The sequence below is a fragment of the Staurois parvus genome, unplaced genomic scaffold, assembly GCF_062004578.1.
Source record: "Staurois parvus isolate SC_StPar_1 unplaced genomic scaffold, SC_StPar_1.0 ptg000927l, whole genome shotgun sequence".
Classification (NCBI taxonomy): Eukaryota; Metazoa; Chordata; class Amphibia; order Anura; family Ranidae; genus Staurois; species Staurois parvus.
Window position 1 is genome coordinate 216801 of NW_028318723.1, and position 13574 is coordinate 230374.

Genomic DNA, 13574 nt, shown 5'->3' on the forward strand with positions numbered 1-13574 from the left:
GCATGCGATTCCTGTCCAAATGACATGTGGTTTCCCCACTGCTCCTATGTGAACCCAGGTTTGTCATAGGAGGAGCCCTTGCACACCTTGACGTCACGCCGCCGGATCAGGAGGTCCGGCGGCCACCCTTTGATTTCTACTGGTCAGTGCTTTTTAGGTGCTTTTACCATTATCTGCAAGCAGCTTCCTACCACTACCCACAGTCATTGTCATGTGTGTATATTCTGCTTAATTTGATTTAATAAACCTTTTAATCAATATTACTACACTATGAGCACTTTTATTCTCTATACCTGGCACTGAGCCTCCACACCTCAGCCCCAGCATTCCAGGCATCTGTGCAGACTTGAAGATTAAGTACGTTATGACCAGACCTTTTCCACACGCCACTGAGTGACCACCAGAGGATTGCATTACCAGGCAGTATCCACCCAGGACCCCAGGCTACATGTGATCTTGATATGCGCATTGAGATTGCGCTTCTGGTGAGTAGGCAATCTATCTATATCTCCACATCAGGATACTAGGATCATACCGGCATTGATTGAAGTCACTCACAATCTTTCTATTCATAAACTATTCACCTCACCTGATATTGCTTACTGGACATTTATTGTTATTTATTTATTTATCTGCTGAAGATAGGTTCAGCCTGTTTATCACTTTTTGCCGGCTGCACTCCATATTTTATTGTCATAACCACAGGGGTGGTGCAGGAAACCTCTTTTCATGCTGAGCAGAGAAGGCTTGTGGAGATGTCTACCATGGAGGCAGATGCTCCGGACTCTCAGCTGTAGGAGAGGAGAGAAAGCCACAGGGATTTGAAATCCCCACTGCTATCTCTCCTCTCCTTGCAGGGATGACAGTTCAGGCTAGAAGGCTTTTAACTGGTCATCACCGTCACATGGATGGTGCTGACCACTCAGAAGCTGTCTAGCCATGTACTGTCATCTCTGTAAGTAAAGGAGAGAAAGCCGCAGGGATTTCAGATCCCCAGACCTGTGAAGCAGCTTTCTCTCCTCTCCTCAAAGAGCAACAGTGACACTCGAAGAGCGAAGGGATGTGAAAATAATTGAATCCAGAAATCAGCTTGAAAGAACCAAGCAGTAGACATGTAATCTTGTAACATAAATGAGACTTTCTTTCAATAATTTTTTATTAAATACACATTTTTTTAATATTTTTATCAATTTCTGGTGTTCTAGCTGTTGATATTCAGGGTCACGTTTAATCACAAGTTAAAAATACTTGTTGGGATCCCTGGTTGTAGGGATCATGAAGACTAATTGACTATGCTGTCACAGGGCCCAAAAGTGGCACACTATTGTTGTTACTATTCCAAAGGACCAACTAAAGTACTCTGGCCTACACAAAGCACCTCCCTTATGAGAATAATATAAAAACAGCTATTCTGAGGGCAAACTGTAAAATAGTTTTACTCCATTAGGAAACTCTGGGGCCCCCTACACTGCAAGAATGCTTATTGAGGAATACCAGAGAAATTTGATACATTATGGGGTAGGTGGCTTGATACCAGGAATGGTCTCTCTAGACCTGGGATGCTCAACCCTTTGAAGAGCGAGGGCCACAATGAACTATGTGGTTTTACTGCCTCCCAAACCGCAAATGTAAATGAGCCCTTACTGTCCTGAGACCCCTAGTAGGCTCATTACAACCAAGATATGCAGAATACCATCTCTGAATGCACAACATGTCCAACCTTGAAGCAGATGGGCTACTGCAGCAGAAGACCACACCGGGTGCCACTCCTGTCAGCTAAAAACAGGAAACGGAGGCTACAGTTCACACAGGCTCACCAACCTTGGAAAATAGAAGAGTAGAAAAACATTGCCTGGTCTGATGAGTCTCAATTTCAGCTTCAACATTCAGATAGTAGAGTCAGAACTTGGCATAAACATCATGAAAGCATGGATCCATCCTGCCTTGAATCAACGGTTCAGGCTGGTGGTGGTGTCATGGTGTGGTGGATCCATCCTGCCTTGTATCAACGGTTCAGGCTGGTGGTGGTGTCATGGTGTGGTGGATCCATCCTGCCTTGTATCAACAGTTCAGGCTGATGGTGGTGGTGTCATGGTGTGGTGGATCCATCCTGCCTTGTATCAATGGTTCAGGCTGGTGGTGGTGGTGTCATGGTGTGGGGGATCCATCCTGCCTTGTATCAATGGTTCAGGCTAGTGGTGTCATGGTGTGGTGGATCCATCCTGCCTTGTATCAATGGTTCAGGCTGGTTGTGGTGGTGTCATGGCGTGGGGGATCCATCCTGCCTTGTATCAATGGATCAGGCTGGTGGTGGTGGTGTCATGGTGTGGGGGATCCATCCTGCCTTGTATCAATGGTTCAGGCTGGTGGTGGTGGTGTCATGGTGTGGTGGATCCATCCTGCCTTGTATCAACAGTTCAGGCTGATGGTGGTGGTGTCATGGTGTGGTGGATCCATCCTGCCTTGTATCAACGGTTCAGGCTGGTGGTGGTGGTGGAATGGTGTGGGGGAAATTTTCTTGGTACTAGCAAGGTGTACCTAATAAAGTGGCCAGTGTATCTATTGTGGGTCACCATGTTTTTCTCCATGTGTTTCTGAATGTAGTCAAATGCTTTCCATCTTTATTGCTGGGATGTGGAAATACTAACACATGTTCAGCTAGATGCAGCCCTTATTTTATTTTATGCCTAAAACTTTTGTAAAACGCCATTTTATAGTTTCCTGAACTAGAAATACATTCTATTCCGGTGACCGGTATACATCTCTCATAGGCTACACCTTGTTTTGCTTTCACTGTGCTCTCATCATGAGTTCCTCCAGGGATCGATCTCTGTGATTGTCGTAAACTAAGAGAACTTCCTTGATGTCTTCCTGCTTAAATCCCATGTCATGGAACTGAAGTAAGAGTCGGAGGTATTCAGCAGCCTGTGGAAGATACAAATCAGACATTTGTAAGGTTTTTGTGGCAGCTTACATCCATCCAGATTACTGACATAAAAGATCTTTCATTGCGCAGTGGAGCCATGTGCAGAAAAGTACACAATTGTCCAATTTACCTCCAAGACGAGTTGTGTTTTATAATTTAGTGCAAACTGGAATTAGCCAACCAATAAAAACTGCTGCAGGTACCGGTGTTGTTCATAGCTCCTGGTGAGCATTTAGGATTCGTCCACACGTATGCGATTTGTTATGCGTTTGATGAAGTGCAATAACACCGCATGATAAGCTGTTTCTCATTCTGTTCTATGGGGCCTGTTCACACGTATGCATTTGTCTACAGTACAATTTTGAAAGAGCGGCAGGGACTACTTTTAGTGCAGAATGCTGCAATTTTGGTTCCATATATGTAGCGCCTTCCTAGATAGGTGCTAGGTTAGGTAAATTTAGTTCTGGCTTGCTGCATCCAGTGGAGTTGCATTTCATTGTTAGGCAAAGTTAGTTTGGCTCACTTTAATCAGTGTGGCTGTGTTTTATTGTTCTGGACTGTTCTGTGTTTCAGTGTTTGCAGGATTGACTGCTTCCCTCTGGTTGGCCCTGAAATGTTCTGGAAGTTATTGAGCAGGAGGAGTCTAATCAGCAGCTGAATATTCATACAGCCCTGGCCAATCCCTGGGGAGAGGTGTCCAGATGGTGACTGGGAGGGAGCATAAATACTAAATACTCATAGACTGAGGGCAGAGTCTTTTATCCTGAGAAGATCACAGCCTATGGGGGGCTTTTAGTTCCCTAGGCCTTTCTGCCATGTGCTTGCAGGCTGTCAAGGCCACTGTTGGGCTACATAGTTATATAGTTTCCTGTCCAAATTGTCCCTAGTATGTGTATGTATGAATGTAAGTTAGGGACCTTAGATTGTACACCCCTTGAGGGTTGGGGACTGATGTGAATGTACAATATATATGTAAAGCGCTGCGTAAATTGACGGCGCTATATAAGTACCTGAAATAAATAGTTACATAGTTAGTCTGGTTGAAAAAAGACAAAAGTCCATCCAGTTCAACTGTTAAAAAAAAAGTTATAATCCTACACCCACCTTTGATCCAAAGGAAGGCAAAAAACCCAGCAAAGCACGATCCAATTTGCTCCTGATGGGAAAAAAATTCCTTCCTGATCTCCGAGAGACAATCGGATATTCCCCGGATCAACTTTACCTATAAATGTTAGTATCCAGTTATATTCTGTGTATCCAAGAAAGAATCCGGGCCATTTTTTAAAGCAATCCACTGAGCTGGCCAGAACCAACTCTTGAGGGAGTCTATTCCATATTTTCACAGCTCTCACTGTGAAGAAACCTTTCCGTGTTTGGAGATTACATTTATTTTCCTCCAGACGTAAAGAGTGCCCCCTTGTCCTCTGTGATGACCTCAGGGTGAATAACTCTACACCGAGTTCACTATATGAACCACTGATGTATTTATACATGGAGATCATATCCCCCCTTATGTATTATACATGGAGATCATATCCCCCCTTATGTATTATACATGGAGATCATATCCCCCCTTATGTATTATACATGGAGATCATATCCCCCCTTATGTATTATACATGGAGATCATATCCCCCCCCCCCCCTTATGTATTATACATGGAGATCATATCCCCCCTTATGTATTATACATGGAGATCATATCCCCCCTTATGTATTATACATGGAGATCATATCCCCCCCTTATGTATTATACATGGAGATCATATCCCCCCTTATGTATTATACATGGAGATCATATCCCCCCCTTATGTATTATACATGGAGATCATATCCTCCCTTATGTATTATACATGGAGATCATATCCCCCCTTATGTATTATACATGGAGATCATATCCCCCCTTATGTATTATACATGGAGATCATATCCCCTCCTTATGTATTATACATGAAGATCATATCCCCCCTTATGTATTATACATGGAGATCATATCCCCCTTATGTATTATACATGGAGATCATATCCCCCTTATGTATTATACATGGAGATCATATCCCCCCTTATGTATTATACATGGAGATCATATCCCCCCTTATGTATTATACATGGTGATCATATCCCCCCTTATGTATTATACATGGAGATCATATCCCCCCTTATGTATTATACATGGAGATCATATCCCCCCTTATGTATTATACATGGAGATCATATCCCCCTTATGTATTATACATGGAGATCATATCCCCCTTTATGTATTATACATGGTGATCATATCCCCCTTATGTATTATACATGGTGATCATATCCCCCCTTATGTATTATACATGGTGATCATATCCCCCCTTATGTATTATACATGGAGATCATATCCCCCCTTATGTATTATACATGGAGATCATATCCCCCTTATGTATTATACATGGAGATCATATCCCCCCTTATGTATTATACATGGAGATCATATCCCCCCTTATGTATTATACATGGTGATCATATCCCCCCTTATGTATTATACATGGAGATCATATCCCCCCTTATGTATTATACATGGAGATCATATCCCCCCTTATGTATTATACATGGAGATCATATCCCCCTTATGTATTATACATGGAGATCATATCCCCCTTTATGTATTATACATGGTGATCATATCCCCCTTATGTATTATACATGGTGATCATATCCCCCCTTATGTATTATACATGGTGATCATATCCCCCCTTATGTATTATACATGGTGATCATATCCCCCCTTATGTATTATACATGGAGATCATATCCCCCCTTATGTATTATACATGGTGATCATATCCCCCCTTATGTATTATACATGGAGATCATATCCCCCTTATGTATTATACATGGAGATCATATCCCCCCTTATGTATTATACATGGAGATCATATCCCCCCTTATGTATTATACATGGAGATCATATCCCCCCTTATGTATTATACATGGTGATCATATCCCCCCCTTATGTATTATACATGGAGATCATATCCCCCCCTTATGTATTATACATGGAGATCATATCCCCCCTTATGTATTATACATGGAGATCATATCCCCCATTAATCTCCTCTTCTCTAGAGAGAATAAATTCAGTTCCTCTAATCTTTTCTCATAGCTGAGCTCCTCCATGCCTCTTATCAATTTGGTTGCCCCTCTCTGTACTTTCTCCAGTTCCCCAATGTTCTTTTTGGGAATTGGTGCTCACAACTGAACTGCATATTGCACATGAGGTATTGCTAATGATTTGCTATCTGGAGGACTGTTTTACTGAGAATTGCTGAAGCTGACTTAGGGGTTGTCATCTGAGGATCTAGTCTGGTACCAAGAGGTGGAAGTGTCTGGAAGATATTGGAAGGAGGTGACCAATGATCCAAGAACTTTAGTGAGTAAAGACTGGTGAAAGAGATCCTAGAGTCTGTGTGCTGTTGCCAATACCTCTAATGCTAGAGTCAGCAGGTTTAAAGGGGATTCTGTGCCTGGTGTCCTGAAGAGCTTAGTCTATTTAATTTTCAGTGAAAGGACTTTGTTTAGATGTCCAAAGAAGATTATTCGCCTCAAGTTGCTACTACATAGCTCAGTCCATCATTACCTGTGCAAGTGCTTGGCTTACAATTCTAAAGGAGGAAGTTCAGTGTCCTCAAATCATTGCTAAGGGTTACTGGAGTATCCTACCATTGCCCACCACCTATCCAAGTTCTTGTTAAAGCATTGGAAAAAGCATACCCCTAGACTGGTTAATGAACCTCAACAGTGACTGGAACTGTGTGCTTGGCTGTGAGGAAACTACTGGGAAAAGGGTCCCTGGGCATCTACTTAGCGGCTCCTATGGGATTAGCACTACATAGACTTCAATGGAAGCATTAAAAAAATGCATGTACATCCCAATGGCCCCCAGGAGTGGATGATATTGAGCAAATGGAAAACCTGGCTTCTGCTCTCCAGGACCAATTTGAGGAACATAAAACCAGATGGCTCTATTGGGACTTTTTCTGCTTCTCCAATGAGTTCCTCCAGTACTCATCACCCCTGTGACACTCACAGGTACAACCTGTACCTAACTGGTTTGGGTTGCTACTGCTCCCATGGTTGTGACCCTCTATCCTTCCCCTTACCCCCCCCCCCTATTTTTTTCCCTACACATCTTCCCCCCTTTTTCTCTCTTTCCCTCTCTCCCTTCTCTTCCCTACCACACAATACACAAAAAAATTCTTGGTGTGCACACAAAACACAGCAGGACCCCCTGTGTTCCCCTTCCCTCCATGACTGATAGTCTCTTTCGGATGACAACGAGCCCTTCTGGGTATATCGGTACAGACCCCCCCTTCCTGATATACCACCCTGGATTTTTTCAATCCAGACTTTTTTTCAATTCACCTCTCTGCGCTCATACAGGATTGAAGAAATCTGGACTAGAAAATGGTAGAATTGCATGAATGAACAACTGGTTGAATTGCACAGATTAGGAAACACATAAAGGTTGGACACTTAATTTGAGCTCTAACTTATTACTTTTGTGGACACTTATTGATAGCACTTTGGTGGAGTATAAATATTGCATTGATAGTATCTGGAGTGTGGTATCAATTTCCACTCAATTTGGGGATATTGGAAACCTTTGATATTCACATTTTTTTAATGGTTGACCTGGATGGACTTTTGTCTTTTTTCAGCCAGACTAACTATGTAACAATATTATTTATTTGCACTGAACCTACAGCACTGAAACTGTGGTATCAATCCCTAGTAGGGTCTAGTAGGGCTGACACCAGAACAGGAATTGAGGGGACACTAGTTTTGACAAACAGGGATTTCCTGACTTTGGGTGGAAATCTTCCCAATGGGACACAGGTGACACAATAATTGACAGGGATTATAACCCTCAATTACTCTATCCAAAATGTAAAAAAAAAAAAAAGTTTTGCTTTTAGTTTTACTTTAACCATTTCAATACCGGGCAATTTTACACCTTCCTGCCCAGGCCAGTTTTCAGGTTTCAGCGCTCTCACACTTTGAATGACAATTGCGCGGTCATACAACATTGTACCCAAACTAAAATTTTATCATTTTCTTCACACAACTAGAGCTTTCTTTTGGTGGTATTTAATCACCGCTGGGGTTTTTATTTTTTGCTAAATTAACAAAAAAAGACCAAAAATTTTGAAAAAAAAAAAGTTTTTCTTTGTTTCTGTTATAAAAGTTTACAAATAAATAATTTTTCTTCATAAATTTAGGCCGAGATGTATTTTGCTACATGTCTTTGGTGAAAATAACCCAAATTAGGATGTATTATTTAGTTTGTAGGAAAGTTATAGAGTTCACAAACTATGGTATAGATCTGAATATTGATCAATCCTGAAGTACTGACAGCCAATCTAATTTCTTGAGGTCCAAGAATGTCAGAACAGTACAGATATCCCCCAAATGTCAGAACAGTACAGATATCCCCCAAATGTCAGGACAGTACAGATATCCCCCAAATGTCAGGAGAGTACAGATATCCCCCAAATGTCAGGAGAGTACAGATATCCCCCAAATGTCAGAACAGTACAGATATCCCCCAAATGTCAGGACAGTACAGATATCCCCCAAATGTCAGGAGAGTACAGATATCCCCCAAATGTCAGGAGAGTACAGATATCCCCCAAATGTCAGAACAGTACAGATATCCCCCAAATGTCAGGACAGTACAGATATCCCCCAAATGTCAGAACAGGACAGATATCCCCCAAATGTCAGGACAGTACAGATATCCCCCAAATGTCAGAACAGTACAGATATCCCCCAAATATCAGGACAGTACAGATATCCCCCAAATGTCAGGACAGTACAGATATCCCCCAAATGTCAGGACAGTACAGATATCCCCCCAAATGTCAGGACAGTACAGATATCCCCCAAATGTCAGGACAGTACAGATATCCCCCAAATGTCAGAACGGTACAGATATCCCCCAAATGACCCCTTTTTGCAAAGTAGACAGTCCGGCGTACTTCATTTATTATTTTTTATTAAATTGTTTTTCTTTTTTTTAAGATTTTATTTTCATATTTCACTATGACCAAAGTAGTACAATGTTACCATAGTAACATCGTACTACTTTGGGGAAGTGATCAGTATTTTTTTTTTACACAATTTGCTTATAGCAAAGAATTACTTTGCTATAAGCAAGCATTTACCTGAATGACATCGATTTATTCAGGGTTTTTTTTTTTTTTTTTATGCTTAGCTGTGATTTGACCACGGCTAATCACATGACATGGGCATGTGATTAGCTGTGACCATTCACAGCTAGACACTAGTATACAATGGATGGCATGAATGAAGCCATCCATTGTATACAACTGTCATGTGACCTGCTGTGATTGGTCACAGCAGGTCACATGGTACCGGCAACGGGGCCGATACTCAGATCTGTCATCGGCCGTGTCCGAGGTACACAGCCGGTGACAGATTGCGCCGCTGTGCCGCTCTGCAGGAGCGCAATCTGCGCATGTGTGGGAGGACGGCATATGGCATCCACCCGGGAACGCTGATGACATTTGCCGCCCACCATTCAGCCATAGGGCGCGTGGCAAATGGTTAAAGTGGAACCTCACTCTCTCAATCTTCATGGACTATTTTTAATCCTTATGCTGCTAGCATTGTAAATAAATAGGAAGGTATCTTATATTTACTTGTTTTAATTTTTTTACAATTCTTTTGTTGCTTCCTGGTTTTCATGCCTAGGCAAATGATGCCATACATCCCAGCAGCCTTTAGGAGGGGAGGGAGGGATTTCAGCTCAGCCTATGCCTGAGCTAAGGGCAGATGGATTTCAGGAAAGTAAATGCTACATCATCTGCCCTTACTCAAGATGGCCACTGCCAGGAATGCCAGGGGATGTTTTTCAAAATGACTTCTCAGCAAAATAAAGCATGGAGACATGGATGGATGGGAGAGTTTGCTTTGAATATTAAAATTAATTAAATAGCATTTTGCCTTGCGGTGCTCAGATGTGGTGCAGTTCCACTTTAGGCAGGGAAATAAAATATCAACCAGGTTAGAGTTGCAATATCTAGCCAGGAATAAAATGTAAAGGGCATTTTTCTTCACACAATTATAATATGTAACAATTATAATTAACAATTATTTGTCATATGTATATTTTTATAAAGGAAAGTGGAGTTTTCCGTTACATCGTACCTGCAACACTGAAACTTTGCAAGCCGGCAGAAAAAAAAATAGCAACCAGTGTGTACTCCAAGAATCCCGCTGTTCCATATTCCCAGCTTTTTCCATCTTAAGACATTAAACATTCAGAATGAAGCCGTTTCTCATACTTGAACACGGCCCAAGTTGCCCCCACCGCCCTTACCCCCGCACACTATTTTAAGGCACCCTGCTAAAAGCTCAGTCTGGAAGGATTTCACTCCAGAGAGATTATCTGCTTTATTGTGTAATTTATTAAATCAAGATGAGGACTAGAAGGTTAACTCTTTTTTTTTAAACAAAAAGTGCTACATGGTCATACTGGCTACAAAACTAAAGCCAGGCCCTCTTGGGGTGTAAATAATGGCACATACCATGTAATGGTTGAACTGGATGGACTTTTGTCTTTTTTCAGCCAGACTAACTATGTAACTATGTAACATACTGGTTAGAAAATACTCTCAGTCTTACACACACACACAGGGGAGTGCTAAAATGGTGCAAGTGCCATCCAGTGCTGGGAAGAAAGAGATTTAGTGGGAATTTTAAAGTCTCCATGATTGAGATCAAATTTTAAAAATGAAAAAAACATTAGTCTGATTTAGTGAATGACCACTGATCTGTAATGTATGAGGTGTGTGCCAGGTCCCAGTTACTGACAGCACAGGGTGGGGGTCTCTCTCTCCCTGCCAGACCATATGTCTGATGATGTCCAGCCCAGGGGCAGACTGACAACTCATGGGGCCCCCGGGCTATAGGGGATCATGGGGCCCCTGTGTCCTTGCCAAAACTCAAAAATGCCTATGACAAAGGTAAAAGGGGCATCTCATGGGGCCCCCTACTAACCCCGGGCCCTCGAGCAGTGCCCAAGTTTCCAAATGGTCAGTCCGCCCCTGGTCCAGCCATACAAGATGCCTCCTGACCAAACTCAAATGAGAGTCTCCATATTGATAATGAGATACATGGGCTGTTGGACAGGTGCTGTGGGCCAAGCTCAGTCAACCCTGCAGGAGCAAATTGGATCGTGCTTTGCTGGGTTTTTTTGCCTTCCTCTGGATCAACTGTGGGTGTAGGATTTTACCTTTTTTTTTTAATGGTTGAACTGGATGGACTTTTGTCTTTTTTCAGCCAGACTAACTATGTAACATACTGGTTAGAAAAGACTCTCCCGTCTTATACACACACACACAGGGGTGTGCTAAAATGGTGCAAGTGCCATCCAGTGCTGGGAAGAAAGAGATTTAGTGGGAATTTGAAAGTCTCCATGATTGAGATCAAACTTTAAAAATGAAAAAAAAACATTAGTCTGATTTAGTGAATGACCACTGACCTGCCCATCTGCAATGTATGAGGCGTGTGCCAGGTCACAGTTACTGACAGCACATGGTCGGGGTCTCTCTCTCTCCCTGCCAGACCATATTTATTTATTTCAGGTACTTACAGTCAGGTCCATAAATATTGGGACATCGACACAATTCCAACATTTTTGGCTCTATACACCACCACAATGGATTTGAATTGAAACGAACAAGGTGTGCTTTAACTGCAGACTGTCAGCTTTAATTTGAGGGTATTTACATCCAAATCAGGTGAACGGTGTAGGAATTACAACAGTTTGCATATGTGCCTCCCACTTATTAAGGGACCAAAAGTAATGGGACAATTGGCTTCTCAGCTGTTCCATGGCCAGGTGTGTGTTATTCCCTCATTATCCCAATTACAATGAGCAGATAAAAGGTCCAGAGTTCATTTCAAGTGTGCTATTTGCATTTGGAATCTGTTGCTGTCAACTCTCAAGATGAGATCCAAAGAGCTGTCACTATCAGTGAAGCAAGCCTTCATTAGGCTGGAAAAAAAAAAAAACCCATCAGAGAGATAGCAAAAACATTAGGCATGGCCAAAACAACTGTTTGGAACATTCTTAAAAAGAAGGAATGCATTAGTGAGCTCAGCAACACCAAAAGACCCGGAAGACCACGGAAAACAACTGTGGTGGATGAGCGAAGAATTCTTTCCCTGGTGAAGAAAACACCCTTCACAACAGTTGGCCAGATCAAGAACACTCTCCAGGAGGTAGGTGTATGTGTGTCAAAGTCAACAATCAAGAGAAGACTTCACCAGAGTGAATACAGAGGGTTCACCACAAGATGGAAACCATTGGTGAGCCTCAAAAACAGGAAGGCCAGATTAGAGTTTGCCAAACAACATCTAAAAAAGCCTTCACAGTTCTGGAACAACATCCTATGGACAGATGAGACCAACATCAACTTGTACCAGAGTGATGGGAAGAGAAGAGTATGGAGAAGGAAAGGAACTGCTCATGATCCTAAGCATACCACCTCATCAGTGAAGCATGGTGGTGGTAGTGTCATGGCGTGGGCATGTATGGCTGCCAATGGAACTGCTTCTCTTGTATTTATTGATGATGTGACTGCTGACAAAAGCAGCCGGATGAATTCTGAAGTGTTTCGGGAATATTATCTGCTCATATTCAGCCAAATGCTTCACGACTCATTGGACGCTTCACAGTGCAGATGGACAATGACCCAAAGCAGACTGCAGAAGCAACCAAAGAGTTTTTTAAGGGAAAGAAGTGGAATGTTCTGCAATGGCCAAGTCAGTCACCTGACCTGAATCCGACTGAGCATACATTTCACTTGCTGAAGACAAAACTGAAGGGAAAATGCCCCAAGAACAAGCAGGAACTGAAGACAGTTGCAGTAGAGGCCTGGCAGAGCATCACCAGGGATGAAACCCAGCGTCTGGTGATGTCTATGCGTTCCAGACTTCAGGCTGTAATTGACTGCAAAGGATTTGCAACCAAGTATTAAAAAGTGAAAGTTTGATTTATGATTATTATTCTGTCCCATTACTTTTGGTCCCTTAACAAGTGGGAGGCACATATGCAAACTGTTGTAATTCCTACACCGTTCACCTGATTTGGATGTAAATACCCTCAAATTAAAGCTGACAGTCTGCAGTTAAAGCACATCTTGTTAATTTAATTTCAAATCCATTGTGGTGGTGTATAGAGCCAATAATGTTAGAATTGTGTCGATGTCCCAATATTTATGGACCTGACTGTATATAGCGCCGTCAATTTGCACAGCGCTTTACATATATATTGTACATTCACATCAGTCCCTAACCCTCAAGGGGTGTACAATCTAAGGTCCCTAACTCACATTCATACATACACACACTAGGGACAATTTAGACAGGATCCAATTCACCTACCAGCATGTCTTTGGAGTGTGGGAGGAAACCGGAGTACCCGGAGGAAACCCACGCAGACACAGGGAGAACATGCAAACTCCAGGCAGGTGGTGCAATGGCTGGGATTTGAACCAACGACCCTAGTACTGCCAGGCGGAAGTGCATATGCCTGATGATATCCAGCCATACAAGATGCCTCCTGACCAAACTCAAATGAGAGT

At 42.3% G+C, this 13574-nt stretch overlaps 1 protein-coding gene across 1 annotated transcript in view; it reads right to left on the bottom strand.

The window, feature by feature from the left end:
* Window positions 1-1138: 1138 nt before the first annotated feature.
* UBAP1L (ubiquitin associated protein 1 like) overlaps window positions 1139-13574 on the bottom strand; it is an 82964-nt gene continuing 70528 nt past the window's right edge. The window contains exon 5 of the mRNA XM_089656654.1: window positions 1139-2925. Coding sequence (XP_089512780.1) covers window positions 2791-2925 — 135 coding nt within the window. The 3' untranslated portion in view covers window positions 1139-2790. The remainder of the gene's footprint in view (window positions 2926-13574) is intronic.